General features: G+C 41.2%; 1 protein-coding gene and 1 long non-coding RNA gene across 2 annotated transcripts in view; one reads left to right on the forward strand and one right to left on the reverse strand.

The window, feature by feature from the left end:
• The window catches only part of utrn (utrophin), a 190,828-nt gene that overhangs the window by 150,282 nt on the left and 18,415 nt on the right, over positions 1 to 22,131 (reverse strand). Inside the window, 20 exon segments of the mRNA XM_040017758.1 lie at positions 820 to 971; positions 2,122 to 2,290; positions 2,826 to 3,070; positions 3,767 to 3,854; positions 3,950 to 4,073; positions 4,174 to 4,337; positions 5,523 to 5,702; positions 5,867 to 5,974; positions 6,226 to 6,327; positions 6,515 to 6,634; positions 6,894 to 7,044; positions 7,526 to 7,707; positions 8,764 to 8,994; positions 12,024 to 12,190; positions 12,821 to 12,936; positions 14,548 to 14,720; positions 15,351 to 15,443; positions 16,886 to 16,963; positions 18,110 to 18,202; positions 19,468 to 19,529. Of these exon segments, the coding sequence (XP_039873692.1) occupies positions 820 to 971; positions 2,122 to 2,290; positions 2,826 to 3,070; positions 3,767 to 3,854; positions 3,950 to 4,073; positions 4,174 to 4,337; positions 5,523 to 5,702; positions 5,867 to 5,974; positions 6,226 to 6,327; positions 6,515 to 6,634; positions 6,894 to 7,044; positions 7,526 to 7,707; positions 8,764 to 8,994; positions 12,024 to 12,190; positions 12,821 to 12,936; positions 14,548 to 14,720; positions 15,351 to 15,443; positions 16,886 to 16,963; positions 18,110 to 18,202; positions 19,468 to 19,529 (2,798 nt within the window).
• LOC120725102 lies at positions 6,951 to 9,717 on the forward strand. Its single transcript, XR_005694050.1, has 3 exons — positions 6,951 to 7,076; positions 7,317 to 7,321; positions 9,707 to 9,717. It is a non-coding gene; the product is annotated as an uncharacterized LOC120725102 (long non-coding RNA).

A 22,131-nucleotide genomic window follows, 5' to 3' on the forward strand; every position in this document is an offset into this window, starting at 1 on the left:
ACACTGAGCTGTTAGGAGCTCCGCGCTGCATGCACGGGCATGCTGCCCAGAATGCGCGTAGTCCCCGCCCCCCTCCCCGGCACCGTGCCCTATCTGCCATGATAACAAGAGCGCAGACGGAGCCACATTCCACTGAAGGATGGAGGAGGAGACCAGCACACACAGCAACACACAAAGCACAACAATGCACAGATAACAAATCTACACACCCTTCCCTCTTACACAAAGGTTTAATACAGTGCAGAGGGAAGTGACTGGCTGATACAAGGATCTGTTATTCTTTCAGAGGAAAAGACGACAGCAAAAACTGAGATAATGTACATACAAGGACACAGAAACAACCAAAGTGAATGATGAGAATAAATTACTTGGGTCAAAGGGCACATATGACAGCAGCTAAACTTTTCAGCAGGCTCAAAATAACAATTAACATTTATATATTTATATAGTTTCATTGTGCTTTAGAATACAAGCCACATTTAACCACACATTAATAAACCCCTTTATTCTATACGATTTAAGCACTTTATCTGACTCGCTGTGGGAGGAAACTGGAGAACCCAGAGGAAACCCACTTAAGCACATGATCGAACCAGGATCTTTCTTGCTGAGAAGAGACGGTGCTAACCGCTGCAACACCGTGTTGCACAAAAAGCAACTCTAAAGTGCTAACGAGTACCTCAGATCATCAAAAATACTATCCAACTAATTAATGCAGCTATATCCTCCTAAGTCGAATTTACATTTTTGTCCTAGCTGTTTGCTTGTCAGTTAGCAGAATATCTGTATTTAAACTCATCTGGAGGTATTCAAACTCACCTGTGCCCGCTCCACTGCCTCTTGTGTTGTAGGCATGTCAACCATCCCGTTCCTCAGAGTGGCCAGTCTGGCTTCTAGACCCTCCACCACAGACTGTACCAGCTGCGTGGCTTCCAGATTAGCCAGGGCTGAAATAAGGCAAGGAAGAGAAGCTGTTTTAGAAAATAACAGAGAAGAAAAGACAGGAAAAACTGTGAAATATAACTTTAGCATTCAGGCTTAAGCATCAAGCTTCTGCCACAAGGGGGTAGTGAGCAAGTTTGGGATTCCCCCTCTTTACAGTTGGAGATGCTTGTGTTTTCCATACACTAAGAGGTTCCCAAACATTGCACTGTGTGTTAAACTTAAAATAAGTTTAACACACTATTTCCAAAATAGCAAATCCAAACCTCCAAAAAGGTTCACAAGTGACCAATTTATTTTAATTAGTTCAATTACCTTTCATTTTACTCTTATTCCTCTGCACATTTTTCTATACTTCCACTCCTGTCTTCCTTCCCCTGTGTCCCCTTCTCTGTTAACTACCAGGTGATTTAATGCTTACGTAATCTGGCTATGTTCATATACACAAGGAGCAAACCTGGAGTGTAAGTGTGGGGTGGGGGTGGTGATAGAGAGGGCCCCAGCAAGAATCAAACCGCCCTCAGGCAGAAACAAAAAGGTTTTCCTTGGATCCCATCCAAACCCTCAGTGTCATAAAAGCCCCAGAGGTACAGTAAAACAGGCATGCAAACACAACACACACCCACATCCCCCTACAGTCAGCAGAGCATTCAAGCCTCCCTTTACGGATATTTTTTGGCCAGGATCAGCGCACGTAAATTCCAGAGGTAAAACGGTGACTTATTTTCAGAACTCGTCCAGGTCCAAGTCAGGTCCTCAGGTAGAGACGGAGCTGGCACAGAGGTACGATCTTACGCACGATCGCTCACGTACACACTCGCATCTCCGTGAGCTTTTGGAGGCCATATAAGGGCATCATCTATTACTTGTGGCTGGCCAAGGATTCGTATAAAAAGCTCATGTCAAATTTACGCAGCCCATGTGGAACAGGGCTCTGCTGATCTTAACCATTACTCATTCAGTCTCCCATAAACCTGAAAGCTTTGCACCACAAGCAACGAGAGAGATAAAGGCATTTGTTTTAAGGGAGGTTTAAATCTCTGCCCTGCAGATCTCAGGATTAAGAGGATATCTGAAAGCTCTCAGGTCACTGGAAAAGCAGGTGGACCTGCTCAGAGTTTCGGACTTCATTTCTACTGTATTGATTTACGAAATTATTTCAATGCACTTAAGCAGTACCTTCATTGACTTCCTTTTCTCTGCTCTGCAGCTTCTGCAGGGTGGAGGCATGATGTGCAGAAACCACCACCATGTTGTCTTTTAGAGAAGGCAGGGCTCCCATTGACCCTGCCTCTGCAGACAGCTGCTCCAGTCGTGGACTGAAGGCGGTGACCTGAGCGATTCGAGACTGACAAGCACAAAAGAAAACAAATGTGTTCAGTGTTTGAAATGAGGAGTGATCACATGACCACACTTCGTTCAATTAGCTTTCAGACTTCTCATGTTTGTTGAAAACAATTAGAAACATTTACATTTGATTCTTTATTGTGCAATTACATACATTTATCTAAAATAAGTACAAAACATCTTACTCACACTGCTGCAGTGAGTTAGCTGACTGGTCTGGAATTTACCAGACGGAGTCATTGTTTCCAGTGACAGGCAAGTAAGTTAAGCTCAAATTATGACACACTGGAGGGAGGTTTCATGTGTCTTACTCTACTCTACAAGCTTTTGAATGCATCTCAACTTGATTTACTGCTTCCCTGCTGTGGCCTTGTGGTTTCTGATCAGTGATTTTAATGGTGATTTATCTTTGCTGTAAAAATTGTAATACTTGTAAAGAAACTGCAGTTGAATGAGAGGAATTTAACAAGTGACGTTTGGGGTTAAAGTCACACAAAGGACAGTGAAGTGTCTGCGAGTGAGACGGTAAATCTTACCTGGCATTCCCCCTTCAGGTTTCCGAGCTCCATCTTGTTGCACTTTTCTACAGGCGCGGTCGAGTCCAGCCACTGGTCCTGTTCCTGCAAGACCCGGTCCAAGCCTGCAAGTTCATTAGAAACCGCTCTCAGCCGGGTCTGCATGAGAACCCGCTCACGGGCTGCCTGCAGCTCCCTCGCACAGACATCCCACTCAGTCTGGAGCTGCTCTATGTTTGCCCTCACCAGATCCACACTCACAGCCTCTATAGATAGAAACAAAGACACCGGCTCACATCAAATGCACTTAACAGCTAACTGATTTTAGGCCTTTGAATGTTTGAATGTGTCACAGCTTTTGTTCTAGATTTTATGTGGGAGCTCCTAGCAAGTAATAATTGTAATAACACCAGAGGATAAAATAGTGGAGATAAGGCAAAATAGATGAAAAAGCAACTGATGGAATAAAACTGTTTAATGGAAATTTTGACTTTTTTTTTTTTTTTTAAAAAACAAGTCGTCTCCAACTTAGCCACGCCGCCACCTCCCACTGCCTCCAGAGCAGTGTAAACACGTAAAAACCCTGAGTGCCTCTTCATTTCATTGAGTGGTTATATGAAATCAGCAACCCTGCAGACTGACAGGGTTTTATTACTCAAACTCCAAATACACAAACACATGTTTAGAGTTCTGGCATTTAAAAATAAATAACAATAAAAATATGTAGGCTCGTAAATACCCAGAAAATACCAGACAGCTGCAGAAAAGTGGTAAAATCTTATGAGGAAAACACAGTTTAACAAGGAGATGGAAGATTGTTGTTTGAGCTGCCTTAAGGCAATAAATAGAAGTCAAGATCTTTACACACTTTAGAAGAACATACGTGACAAAACTTGGATGATTTGTTTCTAATAATTTGGTGGTTTATACAGAAAGAGGAACCTTTACTCTATGTTTCATACCTCTCTCTAGCTGGTCCATCAGGGCTCTTCCCCCCTGGATCATCTGACTCACTGTGGCTTCTTTTGCTTTAAGTTCTGCTTCCAAATCCTAAAGTGGTTGTTTAACACATATTAAAGTTTATGCCTACAAAATATATTTTGTTAAATTGAAGTTGAAATTATGTTAAATGTCTGCAGGTCTACCTTTAGATTCTCCTGAAGGTCTGGAGTATCAGGTGTAGTCTCAGGATGTGTGGTGGCCAGTGCCTGAGTGGACATCTTCCACGTTTTTATCCAGCTCAAAAGCTCAGAAATGTTGTTTTCAAACCTGCAGAACACAAAAGACATGCACACTATGTACACACTGCTGTGTGTGTGTGTGGTAGGGTAGAGAGATTTATTCTGTCTGTTTATGGCCCCATTCTTACATTCTTATGACTTCTGCATCAGTCTCCATCAGACGTTTCTTTGGGGGAGCAGGTGGGGCCAGGTCCTGATCATCAATTGAAGTGACCGAATCCACGGCAACTGTATCCACGACGACCTGTTCTTCCACCTGAGTCATCCCAGCATCCGTCACAGCTTCCATTAGCTATGAGGAGTGAGTTAAAGTATTAGTGAAAAAGAAAGGAAGATAAATCAATCTAAGCTAAGAAAAAGAAATAAAAGTACACTACCAGTCATAAGTTTGGACAAACCTTCTCATTTATGTTTTTTCTTTATTTTCTACATTGTAGATATATAATGTAGATAATGTTTCTACATTGTAGATATATAATGAAGATGTCAAATATATGAAGCACTGCTTTGCAGGTAACATTGTCGGGGATTGATTCAAAACTGAAGCAGCGAAACGAACCAGCATGGATACCAGAGCATCCTGCAGCAATATGCCATCCCATCCGGTTTCAGGACAATAACACCAAACACACTTCCAGCCTGTGTAAGGGCTATTTGACCAAGAAGAAGAGTGATGGATTGCTGCGCCAGATGGCCTCCACAGTCACCTGACATAAACCCAATCGAGATGGTTTGGGATGAGATGGAGCACAGAGTAAAGGCAAAAGGTCCAACAAGTGCTCAGCATCTCTGGGAACTCCTTCAAGACTGTTGCAAAACCATTTTAGATGACGACCTCGTGAAGCTCATCGAGAAAATGCCAAGAGTGCGCAAAGTTGTAATCAAAGCAAAGGGTGGCTGTTTTGAAAAATCTAAAATCTAAAACATGTTTTTTTTAGTTATTTCACACTTTTTTTTGTTTACTACATAATTCTATGTGTGTTCATTCATAGTTTTGATGCCTTCGGTGAGAATCTACAATGTAAATAGTCAAGAAAATAAAGAAAAAACATTCAATGAGAAGGTAGGAACAAACCTTTGACTGGTAGTGTATACAAAGCATTTTTTTAAAATAAAGATGCTTGCAATGCCGAGCAGTTGGGCAGTGTGGATAGTTTTGAAAGACACTGCTTTCATTTTTATTTTTAACCATGTTTTAATCTAATCTTAGACTCTGTTGTGGCTTAACCTCATTTGTAAAGTTTCAAACTAACGCAAATGAAGGCAACTGCACTTGAGACCATGACCTTGATGACTGAGAACCTACACAGACAACAAGCATGAGTTTTACTTCAATCAAGAGGTCCACCATTAGCACATTAACACATATTATATATGATGACTCCCTTGCAAAAATGGTGAAACAGTAAATGCTCATACATTTGAAGCATTAACCATGTGAGAATCATGTTTTACCACCTGAGATAGAGTCACACACCTGAAACGAGCAGTCTTCTAACTTCTGCACCAAGCTGTCCCATCGCTGTGTCAGCTCCTCTGTGTCTGCCTCGATCTTTGCTCCTGCCTCAGGACTTCGCAGCAGCTGAATCACATCCTGTCCTGCATCAGACAGCTTGTCCAGAGCCCTCCTTTTCTTTTCCATGTCTTCCTTTAAAATCTATAAGAGCGGAAGACAAAAAAATTAAGTAAATACATAAAGATGGAAAGGTCATTCATTACAGTGAAAGCTGTACTGACATTTACAACGCCAGAAATTCAAATTTGCAACATATTTTTCCAGAGTAAATGCTAACAACCAAAACAAACAGGCGTAATACTTACAGCTAACTGGCGCACGTTCATATTGATTTCACCGGAGTCTTTAAAGTTGCTCGTCTTTACTTCATTCAAGGCCTCCTCTTTTTCAACCAACCATATACTAAACAAGCTCTGCAGAGAAGTAAAAAAATGTATTGTAATTACACACAGAGACTCGTGCCTGGGTTAATCTGTTTTTATTTTAAAAAGTCTGATGCTTTTCATCCCAAGTGGAGACACAAGTGATTCATTTTTTTAAATCATCTCAATACAGTTTAATTTTTCTCTCCTGAAGTAGTTTGTTATAAATGTGCATTTAAACAGGAGGGAAGAAAAACCTGTGCAAGATATGAATGTACTGCATAAGGACATAAATATGTTACCTGGTCTGATAGAAGCTGTTGCCAAACCATAAAGACTTCCTGCAACTTGTGCCACCTTTCCTCAGTCCAGCGGCACACGGCTCCCCAACGTTCACCCAAAGACTGAATTCAAGATGAACAAAAAATGAATGAAAGCAGTAGCTCATTAATGACAAACCATTTTATACTCAAGTGCATCCACAATTAAAAGATACTAAACACAAATTCGTATGTTCTGAACATAATGGAAGAAAACTATTTGATAAATGATAAATTGCTGGCCAATCAGCTTCAAAGCCTGAAAACTTACTTGTAATTGCTCCTCCAGGGCAGCAGTGGCACTCTCACCGCTATTCTCATCCACCACAACCACCATGTGTGTTAAAGAATTGACCTTTACTTGCTCCGCCTCCAAGTCATTCTGGAGTTCCTGTGCAGGAACACAAACAGCGAATTCAGTCATATGTTGCAATTAACTAAGCAGGCAGAGAAGCTACTCAGCCTTATCGTGACTCATGAAAGATTACAATCAAACGGGAAGGAGTGATCACAAGACCAGCCTGTTTTAGAACAAGAGCTGCATGCATGCACTGGCACTTTTTTGGCATTTTACTTGACACTGTCAACAATGAAGCATTTACCCATGCAAAAGTGTTTTAATATTAAGTTTTAACGGTAAACTGACTCACTTTGTGTTGCTCTATCTGTTCTTTATAGGCCTCCATGTCCTTTGCTGCTGGCTGTGTCTCTATCCTCCTGATTCGCTCCTCTGTCTGTGTCAGCCAGTCAGAAAGCTGCTGCAGCTGCTGCTGCTGAAGATCCATCAGGACTTCATGGAGCCTGGAGAGAAAGAAAGCGAAGGCAGAAGGGCAGTAAAGTGAGCACATAAAGGTAGAAAGGATATGTAAGCCATAAATTTCATAAACTTTAGGACTAAGATTTAACTGCAACAACACAGGAAGACAAACGCTGTGGCTAAAAAAGCTCAGGGTCAACAAATGTAGCGTACATCATGAACACAACTTGTGTGCAGTTTGTGTGTGTGTGTCGTAAACCTTGATGACACAAGCTGAGAGTGCAAATCGTAAGACCTTGGGTGGCTCAACGCTCAGCATGTGTCATGTCTGGCAACTTGCACCCCTGTCCATTCTTTACAGCATAAACTGATGGCTTGATAACACTGCACACTAGACCATAAAATGTTCAGGTTTATAGTCATATTTGTCCTGAAATAGAAATGTCCTTTACCTGTTTCTGAGATGAATCAGTAAGGGACATTTAAACAACTCCAGAAGACCAATTCAGGTATGTCTCTGTTTACCTGGCCTGACGGTCCATGCTTTCCACTCTAAGAGCCTCCCAGCGGGCATTGAGGAGGGTCATCTGTTCCTGGATTTCATCTTCTTCCTCATCTGTTAGGTTGCCTTGAGCAATCAGTTGGTTACCCGCTTGCAGCACATAACCCACACTGCTCTGACGCGCTGTCAGTTTCATCATAAATGTCTTGAAAGGAAAGAGTAGTAAGTGGTTACAATTTTAAACAATAAACAGAAAAATCTCTGTCTATGAAACAGTTTGCATCCTGGGAACATGAACACGCAGCACTCATAATAAGGCCTTTATAATCTGAGCCTGTTTGTTAGCACTTGGCAGACACATGCTAACATCTGGATGCGCTTCTGTCATTAGGTTTAATGTTAATAATGCCCTGCAGAAGCACTGAGCAGTACCGTAGCACCCTCATATTTAAGTGCTGCTGTAGCAACAACACAAAGCGTGAGCACAAATCGAGGGGTGGGCTGTCAATTAGCGAACCAAAGCCATCCAAAAAAAAAAGAAGCGTAAAAGGTTTGAAGAAGAAATGCAAAAGCTAATGTTTGGTTGTTTTTATTTCATTGTAGCTGTGGAGAAGCCAGTGAACTGATTTGCTGTCCATTACAGGGAGCTCTCTGGATGAGTAAGCATTTTCAACTGCGCCTCTAACGCCTTTGTTTTTTGACTAAGCTTTACTGGCGAAACTGGAGTAAGTCAGGGAAACAAGGCCGAAACAAACTGGATTGATTTTTGTAGACTTTCTGAAAAGCCTGGCTGTTAATGCAGCTTTCAATCCTGTTGCTTTCTGTCTCCATAGCAGATTTCAGCTTTGACCTGGATTCCAGGCATTCAACTTCACAAATATTCACAGTTCAGCCGAGGGAATCCAGCCAAAGCCCCTTTACACACATGCACCGACAGAGACGATGTAACTAAGCCTCGTCGAGCAAGGAAGTAAGCTGTGGGCCAGGGCACCATGGAGTGCAGTGTGTCACTGTTAGCCATGGAATTCCTGCCATTCTCAACATGTTAAAGGCATGCACTGCTGTTTGTGGGAGGCCTCTGTCTGTGGGATACTTTTCTCAGTCTCTCTGGAGAGCGACAGCCTAAATGTGTCACCAGTTATTGTAAAATTGATGCTCCTGAATGTGACGTCTCAGTCCAATCCATTTTTGTTTTTTTACTGTTTCAGAACTGACAAATGAATTCCAAAAAGAAAATAACAGCGCTGTTGTGTCTTCTTACCTCATGTGTGTGAAACTGCTCTTTGACTTCTTCCACATCGTCCGAGACGTCGTCCTGACCCTGTAGATCATCCTCAGCCATCAGCAGCCAAGTCAGAACCTCCTCTAGCGTAGTCTGGTAGGTGTCAAGGTCCCCCTCCAGCAGGCCGCCCTTCATCTCACCCTCTGTCTCCGTCATGGTGCTGGGGGTCTCGGGCCGGGGACTGCTGCCTGCCTCCTCTGTCTGTACAGTCTAAGAAACATTAGGCAAGGTTTGACCAAGTTATAAACAAGATCATTACTTAATAAGTAGGAAAATATTACTGAAAGCAGTACAACACTTGATTGAAAGAACTGGCTTATATTTTGTAAGTATACAGGCCAAAGTGTACAGTAAAAATAAAAAGGAAGGTTTTTTTGTTTTTTTAATTTCCCCAATGTGCCACATTCATAAGACCAAGACGCCTATGAAACATAACAAGTCGAAGCAAGACTTTAGTTTGTCTTCTGTGCTCATCTGCACACATCAGCTGGCAAGTTTTAAAATAGACCCAGACATCTAGAAGGGGGTTGTGCTGCTCTTGAGCACGCAGTGCGACCTGCCCTGTTCAGCAAAGGGGGAAAAAAAAGAAAGACTGCAAGCCAATTATGGGATGGTGGGAAGTGGGCAGGTCAAATCTTATTTTGGGAACAGCAGTAAGTCTGAAACAGCATTAACCAAGATAAAGTTGGATGTGCAGTGCAGAAGGACTGGGAAAATTACCTTAACATTAATTCTACACTTTAAAAGAAGAAGCAGCAGTCTCCATCAACTTTACCAACCTTTATCAAACTGAACCATCACTAAAAAAACCTACACTTCAACAAAATCAACACCTTTATAACCGACTGCACAGACAAAACTATTCCAGGCTTCTAGTTTTGTAAAGAAACGGCTCAAAGGTGCTCAACAAATCTGAATGAAGCTGAACTCCAGATAAAATCTCCACAATGGCAGCCAAGTGAAAGATGGCAGAAATGGTAATGGGTGTGCAGTAACAAATCAAACAGACTTTTGTTTTCCAGGCTGAAATTATACAGTGGTAATGCCTGTGCAACAAACTCAGGAAAGGTCACCTGCTGAAAATATTCAATGACCTTTTGGATATTTTTGGAATAAGTGACAAAAGAACTGTAAGCCCTTATGTTACATCAATGAGGGCTGGCAAAGAAGGGCGACAGGGAGAGAAATAAAGAGGAGAGAGAGTGAGAGAGAAGGGAAAACTGCAGCCTTGCTGCATTTATTGAGTTGAATGGCTGTAAAATAGCTGTGGTCTGGCTCAACAGAACACTTTATTATCACTACATGATTTGCTCAACTCTGTCTATGCATTCATCGCGTTTACAGTTGTAACCGCAGAGCATGTAATTCGCTACCACACACCAGCAGCTCTCTAATTATCAATGATATTACAAAAGGAAGGCGATCGTGGGAGGATCTCTCAGTATGTTTCAAAGTATCATCAATACCGAAAACTACTCTCACAACAAATACGATTAAAATTATGAATGTAAAAGAAAAGTGGGAAACCATATTGAAGTTATGAAATACAAAGAGCCCTTTATTTTAACTACACTCAGTCTCCCAGCAGCAACAGTATTACACATTGGTTCCTATGCAGAGAGGAAGCGAGCCAGGAAAGTAAACCCTTTGTTGGACCAATCAGAACACTATTTATAAAAAAAAAAAAAAAAAAAAAAAAAAAAGACTGTTCCAGGACTCATTCCAGGGGCGTGTGAAGTATGTGCCCATGGGCAATAAAACAACCTAAGACGTGGTTTGGGGGTTTTCTGACTTTTGACCAAAAAACCTCTTAAATGAGAGATGCCCCAGAGCTATATGTGATTGACCAATCCAGCAAGCTGGGAGGGGATGAAAAGCTAACAAGACGAAAATGCATACTTAACTTTTAATTAATGTCAGCAAACTCCTTTTCAAAACACAAAGATTAAAAACTAATAATAATAATTATAATAATAAAGTACCTGGAGTTGTCAAATCACAGTTAACAGGATAAAGCAAATTATAAACAGATTCCAATCACTAGTTTGTGAAATGCTGAAGAAAAACTACTGAATTCACGGTGACACTGCACTGCACTGCACAGCACCCCGACTTTAATGTTGTAACAACCTTTTCCTTTTCTCTCAGCTATCTGCACTCCCATTCTCACCAATTTACTCCCCTATTTCCTTCCATCCTTTTACAGCTCTGCGCTTCCACCATCCAGCTCGGCCTGTTGGATAATGTCAGGGGGGTGAGTCATGGCTCTGCTTCCCATTTCTCTGCGCTTGCTGCGCCTTTCATGAGCGGTGCCGGAGAGAATGAAGGAGGCTGCTTTTTCAGAGTGACTCACTGTATCTGGCAACATACAATAAGACACTATTCCTTATGACAATATTCCTCATGCTTGCACGTAGCAACATCTGCTGCCTTCAAACTAAACATGATGATCAGAAATTGAGCACAGCAGCAAAGCAAAAGCTGGAGCTGTTCAGTTCTTGCAACTCAAGATTTTCAGTTGTTTTTAAAAAAAAAAAAAAAAAAAAAAAAGGAGCTGGACTATCATTCCTGCATTCATAGAAAAGAAAAAAAAAAGATAACAGTTGTTTATATCATCATAGTTCATCAAGGTTCAGACAGGCAACGTCTGGAGATAATATAGCAATAACCAGCTACTTTGAAGCACCTTCAGGGATTCTTGTTTTATGATCATAAGATAAAACAAGGAGGTAAATTCCTTCTCTGTAGACTGACATAAGGTCAAAGAAACAGTGAATGGTACTATCTTACTTAAACACAAAGATCCACCATCTCTGAGCCGCTCAGAAAGTTCTTGCTCTTAAAGAGGGCTTCTTTTTTCCCCCCTCTCCGCTGTGCCAAGTGCTCAAAGAGATTTGTTGATTTGCTGGGCTTCGCCCTCTAAAGTTGTAGCATCTTAATAATATTAATTGCCTTGAGGGACCGCTGATGTGAACGGGTGCTACATAATTGAAGCTGTTTGACTGAAATGCATGCAGGGCCCGTTTCTGAAACTGAATCTGGTTTGAGTTTTGATTTTGCTAAACTCCAAATTTACATTCTTTGAAACTTATGTGTGTTTTGTTCTGAAAAATACTTTCTCAATTTCTTTTTATGTTTAGGTCAAACCTGACATGTCCAACACCTCTGCCCTAAACCTAATAGCTTGTCTTGCACCTTCCTGTTCCTACATGTCACGACAGCTCTACTCTAGATTTTACCTGGGCACCGAGTCCTGGACCTGAGTCTTCTGACTCCACTTTATATTTGCGTGGGAGGGTCTCCACTTCTTTGATGGCCTCCATGCTCACGTCTTTAGGCAGCACGGCAAAAAGCGATGTTATATACATGAGGATGGACTTCTTATCTGGTACTTGCACTGCCACGTCTGTGAATGATAAAGAGAGCAAGACGGCGTTAGGGAGAGGGATGTAAGGCAGAAAGATCAGAGATACAAACTGTGCGTAACAGGCAGGAGGGAGAGAGTGGAGAGAGAAAGAGGGGAGGATACAGAGGTGAAAATTGCATGAGTAGAACAGAAGCGTGGCAGATAGGGCGCGATAGCCGTTAAGGGTGACAGAAGGAGATTAGATGGGAAGGACGGTGAGAGAGACAAACAAAATGCCAGGTTAAGACAAGATGTACTAATTAAATATGCTTTCAGTACAGGTCAGGAGTGACTGCTCCTCAGTCATGACATAAAAACAGGCGTCTGACTTGGACAGCTCAAGCCAGTAAGTAAGGGTCCAGCTTGTTACAGATGTTCAGCCAAAGCAACATCAAGATCCTTCTTCACTCTGAGCTTATCCAACTGCTGGCAGTACATGAAGGGAAGGTTTGTGAATGCAGACTGTATTTTACTATGTGGGAATTTTGGCCAGTAAAATTTATGTCAATCCATAACCAAGTGCTATAAAAAGCAGATGCAGGTGCCAATTCTTAGACTTACATCTAAAAACATTCCTATAATATTTACCTGAGTCACAAATGTGCTCAGAATAGCTCAGAACAACAATACCTTCAGGATCCAGCAGCTTCTCAATACCCAGCTGGTCTTTGGCGAAAGTGAAGGCGTGGTCCAGTCTCTGCACAGGGTTCATCGTGACCACCTTATCCCAGCTAAAAGCGTCTGGCCTGAAGTCACACACAGAACCGCACCAATAGAAGACACAGTTTTATATCATGGCTACTTTATACATCAGAAACTACAAACGTGCAGAAGCAGTGAAGAGCCTAGTGGCACAACTTCATCTGCTTTAAAGGTCAGAAGAGGTCAGAACTTGAGCAACACTTGAAGTAGAATGATGCAGACGAAATCCAAAACCTGAAGCCAGGTGCTGCTGACGTTTTCATCTTTTGAAAGCGCACACATGTTCAGAAACACATGCATTCCTCTGAGTGCAACATTGTTTTTTTTACCATTTCCCCCATAAAGACAACATTTGATGACCTCCCCTTTACCCGTAATGATAAGTTTTGAAACCTCAGTACATATCAATAAAGACGAGGTTTTATGACGATTAGAGTCGTTTCTGGGTTTTCCAAGGGTAGCTGCACACCCTGAGACAATTCAAAACTCGTTCCCTGTTTGCCAGGGGTAAAGATTTGATTTATTTTTTTTGACAATACATTGATTTTCTATCTATACACCTAATGTAGAAACTAGCTCATAGATATCTGAAACATTTACAAACCCTGTGTATAGGCAAAGGTCTTCCCTGATCTGTGCATTGAGGCCAGCCGTGTGTGGAATGTCTTTAAACCCTAGCCCAAGGTCTAAACCAACACTGGTATGTGTGTGTGTTCATGTCACTAGTAAGAACAAGGGGTTACAAGAAAGGGGGGGAAACACCCCAGACAATTCTTTCCCTCTTTCTTTTACGCACACACACACACACACACACACACACACACACACACACGCAAACAGTGACATGGCAGACGTAAACAAACAAGCCAAGCAGTATCAACACACCCTGCAGGCGCTGACCTATCAACTGGATCTTCACCCACATGCACAGCTTGGGTATCCTCACAGCATCTCTCTCTCCCTCTCTCTCTCATATACATGCACAAAAAAAGGTCCTAAACTTTTTTTCTTTTTCTTTTTTTTTTTTTAAATGTCCTTGATTTCTTCACAACTTTGTATCTAAAGGGTACATGCCATACTACGTTAACTTCAACAGTAAATTCACCTCACAGCAACACATACTACAACAGAAGGCTGCTGCACGCTTGCAAGTGTGGAAAACAATGCAATCACGCAAAAATTGGTCATCAATATAATTTAGACTTAATGTAACAAAACACAATTGCATGACCTGGACTTGCAGGCTTTTACCTACGATGAGTATTATATATGTATATAATGTTCATTTTGAGAATAAAGCTGAGATCTGGGGATTAAAGTTGTCATTTCAAGTCAGGCAACTGCCACAGCTGCTATACTCTTTACAAAATGCTTTGTGAAGTTGAGTTACAACATGAGACACAACTTTATCAGCGATCTTATTGCGTCTTGTGATACAACATACACCCTCTCTACTGCACAAGGCTGTGACCATCAGTATCTGTGCTGACTCCTCCAAGTCTGCGTGTTTCTTTTTACTTTATTCTTGAAATGAACAGCTACATATTTTTTTTCTTAATGTGGTCCCAATGCTCCTTTGTTTGTACCAGTCAGGTAATAGCAGTATGTCCACACTTATTGCTAAAGTACCTGCTGAGCGTCCCCTTATTCCTCACCTGAAGTGGTGAAGTATGCCGTTTAGAGCTAGGCCATCCACCCAGCTGGTGGTGAAATTCAACACATTGATTTGCGGGTAAGAGCGGGTGCACTGTCGTACCCAACTCAGTAAGAGCTTTTCACTGTTGGTCTGCTGTAGGTTGGACATAACATCCTTCATGACGTCTTTCACCTAAAGAGAGACATGTACATTGAAAGAGGAGTTTTAATGTGGATGATTAATGAAGAGCAAAAACCTGTACGCTCACATTTTGATTCAAAACAGTAGTTTCTATATTCTGGCTGAATCGATCACTTCTCCTTGTACTGAAAGTCAGCAGAATCATTGTATTGATTCTCTTATTAGCAGGTGGGCACATTGAATAGGAGCATCAGCAATGAAAACCTCTTTCTCAATAACTCTATGCACATTAAATTAGCCATATTTTTTTATCCTAAAAGGATAAGGATTCCTGTAGTTATAAAATATATTGCAGTTAATAAAACCGACACCATGTCTAACACCCAAACAAAAGACAAAAAAAATGCATGTGGCATCTGTTACATTAACTAACAATAATGAAAGTAATGAAAAACAAATGTTGAAAAAAGAAAAAAAAAAACTGGCAAGGTTCAAACCCTATGAAAGAACCTCTTGAGCCGTTTTACGCCAGCAGGTTGAGCACACAAAGCACTGGATGATATACATGTTTACATGCATACACGCATGTGTGAACATCAATACTGATTTTCCATCATCTGTTTTTTTGATCCCAGGGTTAGCAAACAGAAGTGTGTATGTGTGTGCGTGCACCCTGCTCACCTGCCAATGAAGGATAATACTCCAGATGAGGCCCAAGGTCAGCTTGTGGTTCCCATCCACAATATCTGTCCCTCCTATGTTTACCAGATCCACCTGAAAGGAGGACAAACCAAGTTGTTAAAAAATATCACAAGCAACCAAATAAACATTTGTGAGTTCTACTTTCTGAGCTTGCAGGTTATTAACGTTCAAATATATGGAAATGTGTTCTTATGGGGAACATATTAATCCTAAAAATTGAAGCTATTGCTCTGAAATGGTATTAATACTTCTACTGAGTGACTTGAAGAAATTAATCAGCTTTCCCAAAGATATCTGTGGGACCATAAAAAGCTTGCTGTGAGTTGTTATGCTCAGTAATACTTGGCAGAACCTGTAAACACACTTCCTGAGTAAAACCAGAGGAGCTCTCCTTTGAAATGGGATTCGAGTTTTCTTATGCAGCTGAGTAATATTACTTTACATCTTAATGAGCCATCAGTGTTAAAGCTGAACACTTCCACCCAGTCAACTGTCTCCACAAAGCAGATTATGCCACCCTAATTACAGCCTCCCAGTGGTGAAGTGAGGTCTGCAGGTTCATCAGACATGTATCATATGAACTAAGGCCAAGTGTGAACTGATTATATATAAATATTGTGGAGAGGATCAAGGCACAGGGTGGAACATGAGGTCATGTGTCTGGTCAAGTTATGAAGTGTCCTTTCTTGTTCTATGCAGAGCTGGCCTCTGACCTATCTAGTACCAATTAGCCTCATGCTGCCACACCATTACTTCTCCACATCTCTCATGAAACAAAGCCTCACATATGCATCAGAGCAGACACGCACAAATACAGTCATCACCCACTCCAAAACTCGCAGTATTGTCTCCTGAAGTACCCTCCATCCGGAAAATAATAATAATAATAATAACATGAACTGACTAAATCCAATTGCAGAGTTGTGTCTTCCATGGGAAAAAAATTTAATTGTTTTCAAATATGTTTCCACTGTTCAGGCTTGTGGAAACTTTGGCCAGTTGACACTTATTTTGCCTCTTGCAAGAGTGAAAGCAGCAGGATTTGCATGCAAACTTCAGTCTCTGCTGCTTCCCATGAGTCTGCCCTGCCCCTTATCTCCCACTGCTGAGGTCAAGGCATTATGACCAACTGTTGTACACAGAAAGTAGGAGGAGGGATGATGAAATGAAGCAGCGAAGGAGGCAGAAGGACAAAGAAAAATACACAAGAAAATGACTTGTGTATGAAATGAATTCAGAGGCCACAGGAGATTAAGGAGTTTTGTATAATTAGAGGAAGAGTTACTGGTTTGAATCAAAAACAGTGCAACCATGACTGTAAATGTGCAGTGTGGACATAGGGTTTGGGAGTTTCTACTTCAACAAAATACAACATGACATCATTTCACAGTTTAATATAGTTCCTTATTTCTGATTATCTTATGAGGCTGAAATGAAACAGACTCTTCTTTAACGGCACGTGGCAGAAAATGACAAATGCACAACAGCTTTGCCACCAAACAGGAAGTACTCACATTGTTTTGATGTAGGACTTGAAGTACTTTGTTGACGTTGTTCAGAGAGTGCACTCTGGTGGAACCTCGCTCTTTGCTCTGAGGAAGAGGAAATGCAGCATAAATCAGCTGACACGTTCACGGTTCACCAGCCAATCAAGGCTAAAAATCATGCAAGTCAACAGTTTTGGCTCTCGTTTCCTGTAACTCATTTATTCAAATGAGTTTCTGCGGGTTAATAAATAAATAAATATATTCTCATTTGCGAACAAGTCACCTTGACGACTTGTTCCCCAACTTCAAGCCAAAGTTTGGGGGTTAAATGTAGATAAGGTATGCCATCACTCCACACAGTGTTTCACACCATACATTATCACAGCTATTACGCTCTCAGCAGCGTCCACAAGAACTTATGGAAAGAATGGCTCGGTGAATGGCTGCCAACTGCTAATCCTTTTTAAGTCTTCACATACGTCAACCACTCATTAGCACCCAATTATAGAATTAGTATTCTGGTATCAGTGAAAAAAGCCTTTGTGCACATGTGTGTGCCAACATATATGGCACAGAGACAGTTGGCACTCAATATACGGCTGCAGGTGTTAGAAATATGATATGCTGCTGAAGGGTGGTACAGAAAAAAAGAAAAAGAAAGAAAAGAAAACAGTAAAATAAAAATTGCATATACAAGCACAAAGCCAGTCATAGAGGACATGCATATCTTTAGTCTCCTTTCCCATAGTACTTCTTTATCCATTATGCCAACCTCTTTTTGAATAAAGTTTTAGGTGAGTAAAGTGATAGTTTGCTGAAAGCTGCAGAAATTCAAATAACATAACATGTATTTACCAAAATTAAATAAGAAATAACATAAGCGTAAAATACGTGTTTTAATTTAGGAAGCAAAAGCCAAGCACGGCACTCCAGAGTGGCTCAGATGTTTACATTAGATTTAACCTGTGTGTTTACATCACATCGTGCATGTGCTTGTACTGGCATGACTTTCACTTAAGAGGAGGAGGAAAGGGGGGAAAAGAAACAAAACAAAACACTGCACTACTATAATTTGACTGCATGCACTGCCAAACCTTTCATGAGCATTTCTGAGGCTTGAACGCGCCTCCTTGAAATCAAATCTCGAATTTCATGCATTCAAACAGCAAACTTTTTTAAAATATCAAATTTGAATAAAAACAAAAAAAAAAAAAGTCTCACGAATGTTAATGCACATATACAAAAACCCACCAGGACACTGCCAGTGAGACCCTCCAGAAGGTCCAGCAGCTTCCTCCCGTCTCTCAAATCGGTGAACATGTCTTTGATGGGCGTCTTCCCTGTCTGGAAACATCACAATTTCTGCATTAGATTTATCATAAGACTGGATTAGAACAGTCAATACCAGTGATAAGAGGCCCTGAGTGTGGCTGCAGCTTTGGAGAGACAGGCATTTACATTTAATTCAAACACTTCAAGCGTCACTGAGAATAAGCTCACATGTCACAGTGGTATGCAGAAAGAAGAAGAGAAAGTTTGGCACATTGTAACAACCAGTATTAAAAGGCACAGACAGTCAACAAATCTGAAACTATCCAAATGAAACAAGTGTAAGAATGAAACTCAAAGTATTTAGGAGAAAACAGTGTGAGGACAGTAATTAGCTCAGGTAGACCAACTAGAAAAAAAAAAAAATCAGCCAAAAATATTTAATATCATTCTCTGATTGTTGTTTTATAAGAATAAAAAATATATACAAGGACCACACACATAGACTATTAACGCTCTGACATAAACTAAAAGACATTAACATTAACCTTTTTTAATTTATTATTTCGTTTTTAGCTTAAGAAATAATAGAAACAATAGTATGGCAGCGCTGGTATCATGGATGGGTTTTGAGGTCACTGTGCCCCCTGAGCTTTAGTCTAATGATGCAGCTTGGTAATGAAAAGGTTAAACACCCACTTCGCTGATAAGTTGCTGCAGCTCAAGTTCAAGTTAATTATTCAGTTAACAGTTGTTTAGAAGACTAACTCTGGAGCAGGTCTATGCAGGTCAGACTGTGGGAAGTACCCCTCATGTCTCTTTGGCACAAGAAAGATGTCATCCATCAGTTTGTGCAGCTGCACAGTATGGGGGGGAAAAAAAAAGTACTGGGCCACACCTGTTAATCTTCAGTCTCATTGGTGTATAAAATCAAGCACCTAGACATCCAGTCTATCTTTAAAAACTTTTGTGCAAGAATGGTCATTTAAAGAGCTCACTGCATTTGAGTGTAGTACTGTAACAGGAAGCCAACATTACTCAGCTCATTGTGAAATTTTTCTCTCCCAGATATTCCACGATCAACTGGAAGTGGTATTATTGCAAAGAGGAAGTGTTTAGGAACCACACAGCAACACGGACAACGTAAATTTACAGAGTGGGATTGCTGAGTGCTTAGTCACATAGTACGAAAAAGACGCAAATGCTCTGCTGACTCACTAACTGCAGATTTAACATTTTACAACATTATTAGGCAGATGAAGATATTTTTGTACTATGAGGAAAAAAGGAGAGTGCTTGACATCCATTTGAAAATGTTTAGCTCTAATGTTTCACATTACCTTGGAGAATTGTGCATTTATCCATTTGGTGAACGTTTTCTTCTGCACTGCGTCGTGCTCATCTGTGCAGGAAAAGAAAAAAAAGAGAAGAATTGATTGTCAAGAACATGAACAGGTGGATCAAAAGTGACGTCAGGTACAGTCAGCCTTTTAAAAGAAGCAGCGAACATTGCTACAACTTGATGTCCATTTCCACCTGGTTTTCCAGGGAGCGACTTGATCTCGGCACAAATCAACTTACACTGATGTGGTAAATGGTAATTACAGCCTGAGGCTTTTTGAGTTAAAAGCATCCCGATCAATGTGGCTGGAACATCAGAAAATTACCAGAACAAAATGAGGGGTATTTTAAACGTGCGTACCAAATGTCAACAGGTGCACGGTGTGACAAGTAAAGCCAACAAACCTTTTTGCACATGTGCACACACCCTTGTCCATTTATAATGTTCCCCTGAATCCAACTGTACAAATATTTCACATTCTCTTCCCACTTGACTCCCTCCCTTCCTGCGCCTCCTTTATTCTCTCCAACATGGCTCTCTAATAAGGCCTCATTGTGTGACAGGCAGAGGGTCAGCTGCTTTGATGTGCCAGGGCGATGGCTGGCTCCTGTAATGGATCAGAGTAGCTCGCACAAAGCCTTGGACTTCTCTTGAGAATTTATTTCAGTTTTACTTAGGCTTCTTTCTAATGTGCCGTTTCTATGAACTCTAAAATAACTAATCCATTGAGTTCTCAGTCAATTTCAGTGTAACCACCAAGGAAACGGGTAAAAAGACATATTCACATCTGCCTCAAAACACTCTGGCTGAGGTCTTGATCAGACTGTAATCTAAGGTTAGGAAAGCTGTTAAAGTGCCTTATGTGTGTGGGGGTCAGGTCAACCAGCAGCTGTGCAAAGCACCATGAAGTGAACAAAAGGTCAAAAGGTTAACATCACCAGCCTCAGCACTGGTTGGCTTCTCTGTTTGGGATGTGTAGAGTGTGTGTTTGTGTAGCGGCTGGCTGGGTGACAAACTGCATAAAAACAAGTGCATGGTAAGAGTAGAGTAGAAGCAGGTGAAACAGGTGAAACAGGTGAACAGGTGACGGGACTGGATAAACGGTGGTAGCAGAGAGGGTTTCTCCTCTGACTTTCCCCAAATCAGTGATCTAAAAGACCTTAAAGACCAAATACGTAAGGGCAGATGAGGGAAATGGACAATAGTTTTATAATATACATTTCTTCAGAAATGCCACAGGAAAGGACGAGGTAGCAAGAGACTAGTAAGCGTATGAGGAAACAGGCAACTGGCTAGGTTAGATTTTGAGGTGGGGACCAAACCAGAAGAGGCTTGTTGCCTAGACTGGTATACGCTTGAACTTTGCTATCTTTGTGTCATTGCCTTTAGTGCATCGAATCACAGACTGCTATAGAAACACCTCCCGAGTGTTGGTTGAACCCTCTTCCATATAAATTTGAGGCAGGAAAAAAAAAAACGCTTGGGGTTTCTTTACTTTTTTGTATTATTCTTAAAGAAAAGACAGCTGATGGAAGGGTTTAATGAAGATGATGACAGAAAAAGGATACATGAGACAAAGAAGGTTTCATGTTGAAAAACAAAATGACAAAATGGTTGGCAAAGACCACGAGCCATAACACGGCACCCAGTAACAGATGATGATCAATTACAGTAGATAACTTACAGGTGGTTAAACATGTTCTGACAAGGAGAACAGACAAGGAAAGGGATGAAAGAAAAAAAATAGGTGGACCACCAGACAAAAACAATGCTGGGGGGGGCAAGCAGAGTGGGCCAAAAATACTAGAGAAAGGCAGCCAAAAGGGGAGGAATCACTGGCAAGAACATTGAGAAAATAGCTCACAAGGAGCAAAGACAGGTATGCTTTCAACACAATATCAATTTTCCTTTTATAAAAAGGCCCATGCACAGGCCTCCTGTTCTTACAGCTTTATTGGCACCCTGTAGAGGCCCCTGGGGAGAGGGTCCCTTGGGGTTCAGGTCTCTTAGGCTCTCTACCTTACCATCTTCATAGGACAATACACTCGATTCATACGCAATGCTCCCCCTCAATCTGTCTGCTGCTCCTACTCGCTGCAGCACAGGAATGCCTCGCTGCAGGATAGATCAAAGTAGGCAGCAGGCTGTGTGTGTGTGAGAAAGTGTGTTCAAGAGTGTGTTTGTATGAGCAACACAAGAAAAAGTGATTTAATAAAAAAGGGGAGTATGCACAAGTTTACAACTTTACATTACACATGTACACCGATGCCAGTTTTCTCATTTGTAGCTAGTCACTGCATCACATACACAATTCAGCTACAGTCCTATTTGTGCAAGGCAGGTATTATGCTTGATTGTGGACACAAACATTCCTTTTACACTCTTCTAGTGTCCCCGAAGCACACGTGCACACTCAGTGTGTTGCAATGTACAGTCTGTGCAACAACTCTTGCAATGACATCTTGTTTAGGTCATTTAAAAATTGTACTTTTATTTTTATATTTTGTTTAATTGGGCCAGAGCCATAAGTGTTTGCTCTAATCAGTTGGGAGGCTTCAAGTTTAAGCTTCGCTTCATTGTAAGTTGATGTGATACAAACGTCCAGTGTGACAAGTGCTGACAAAAATAATTCAGCACAAATTCTTGTATCTGTTAAGGAGCT

The sequence above is a fragment of the Simochromis diagramma genome, unplaced genomic scaffold (assembly GCF_900408965.1).
Source record: "Simochromis diagramma unplaced genomic scaffold, fSimDia1.1 OVJJ01000802.1, whole genome shotgun sequence".
Classification (NCBI taxonomy): Eukaryota; Metazoa; Chordata; class Actinopteri; order Cichliformes; family Cichlidae; genus Simochromis; species Simochromis diagramma.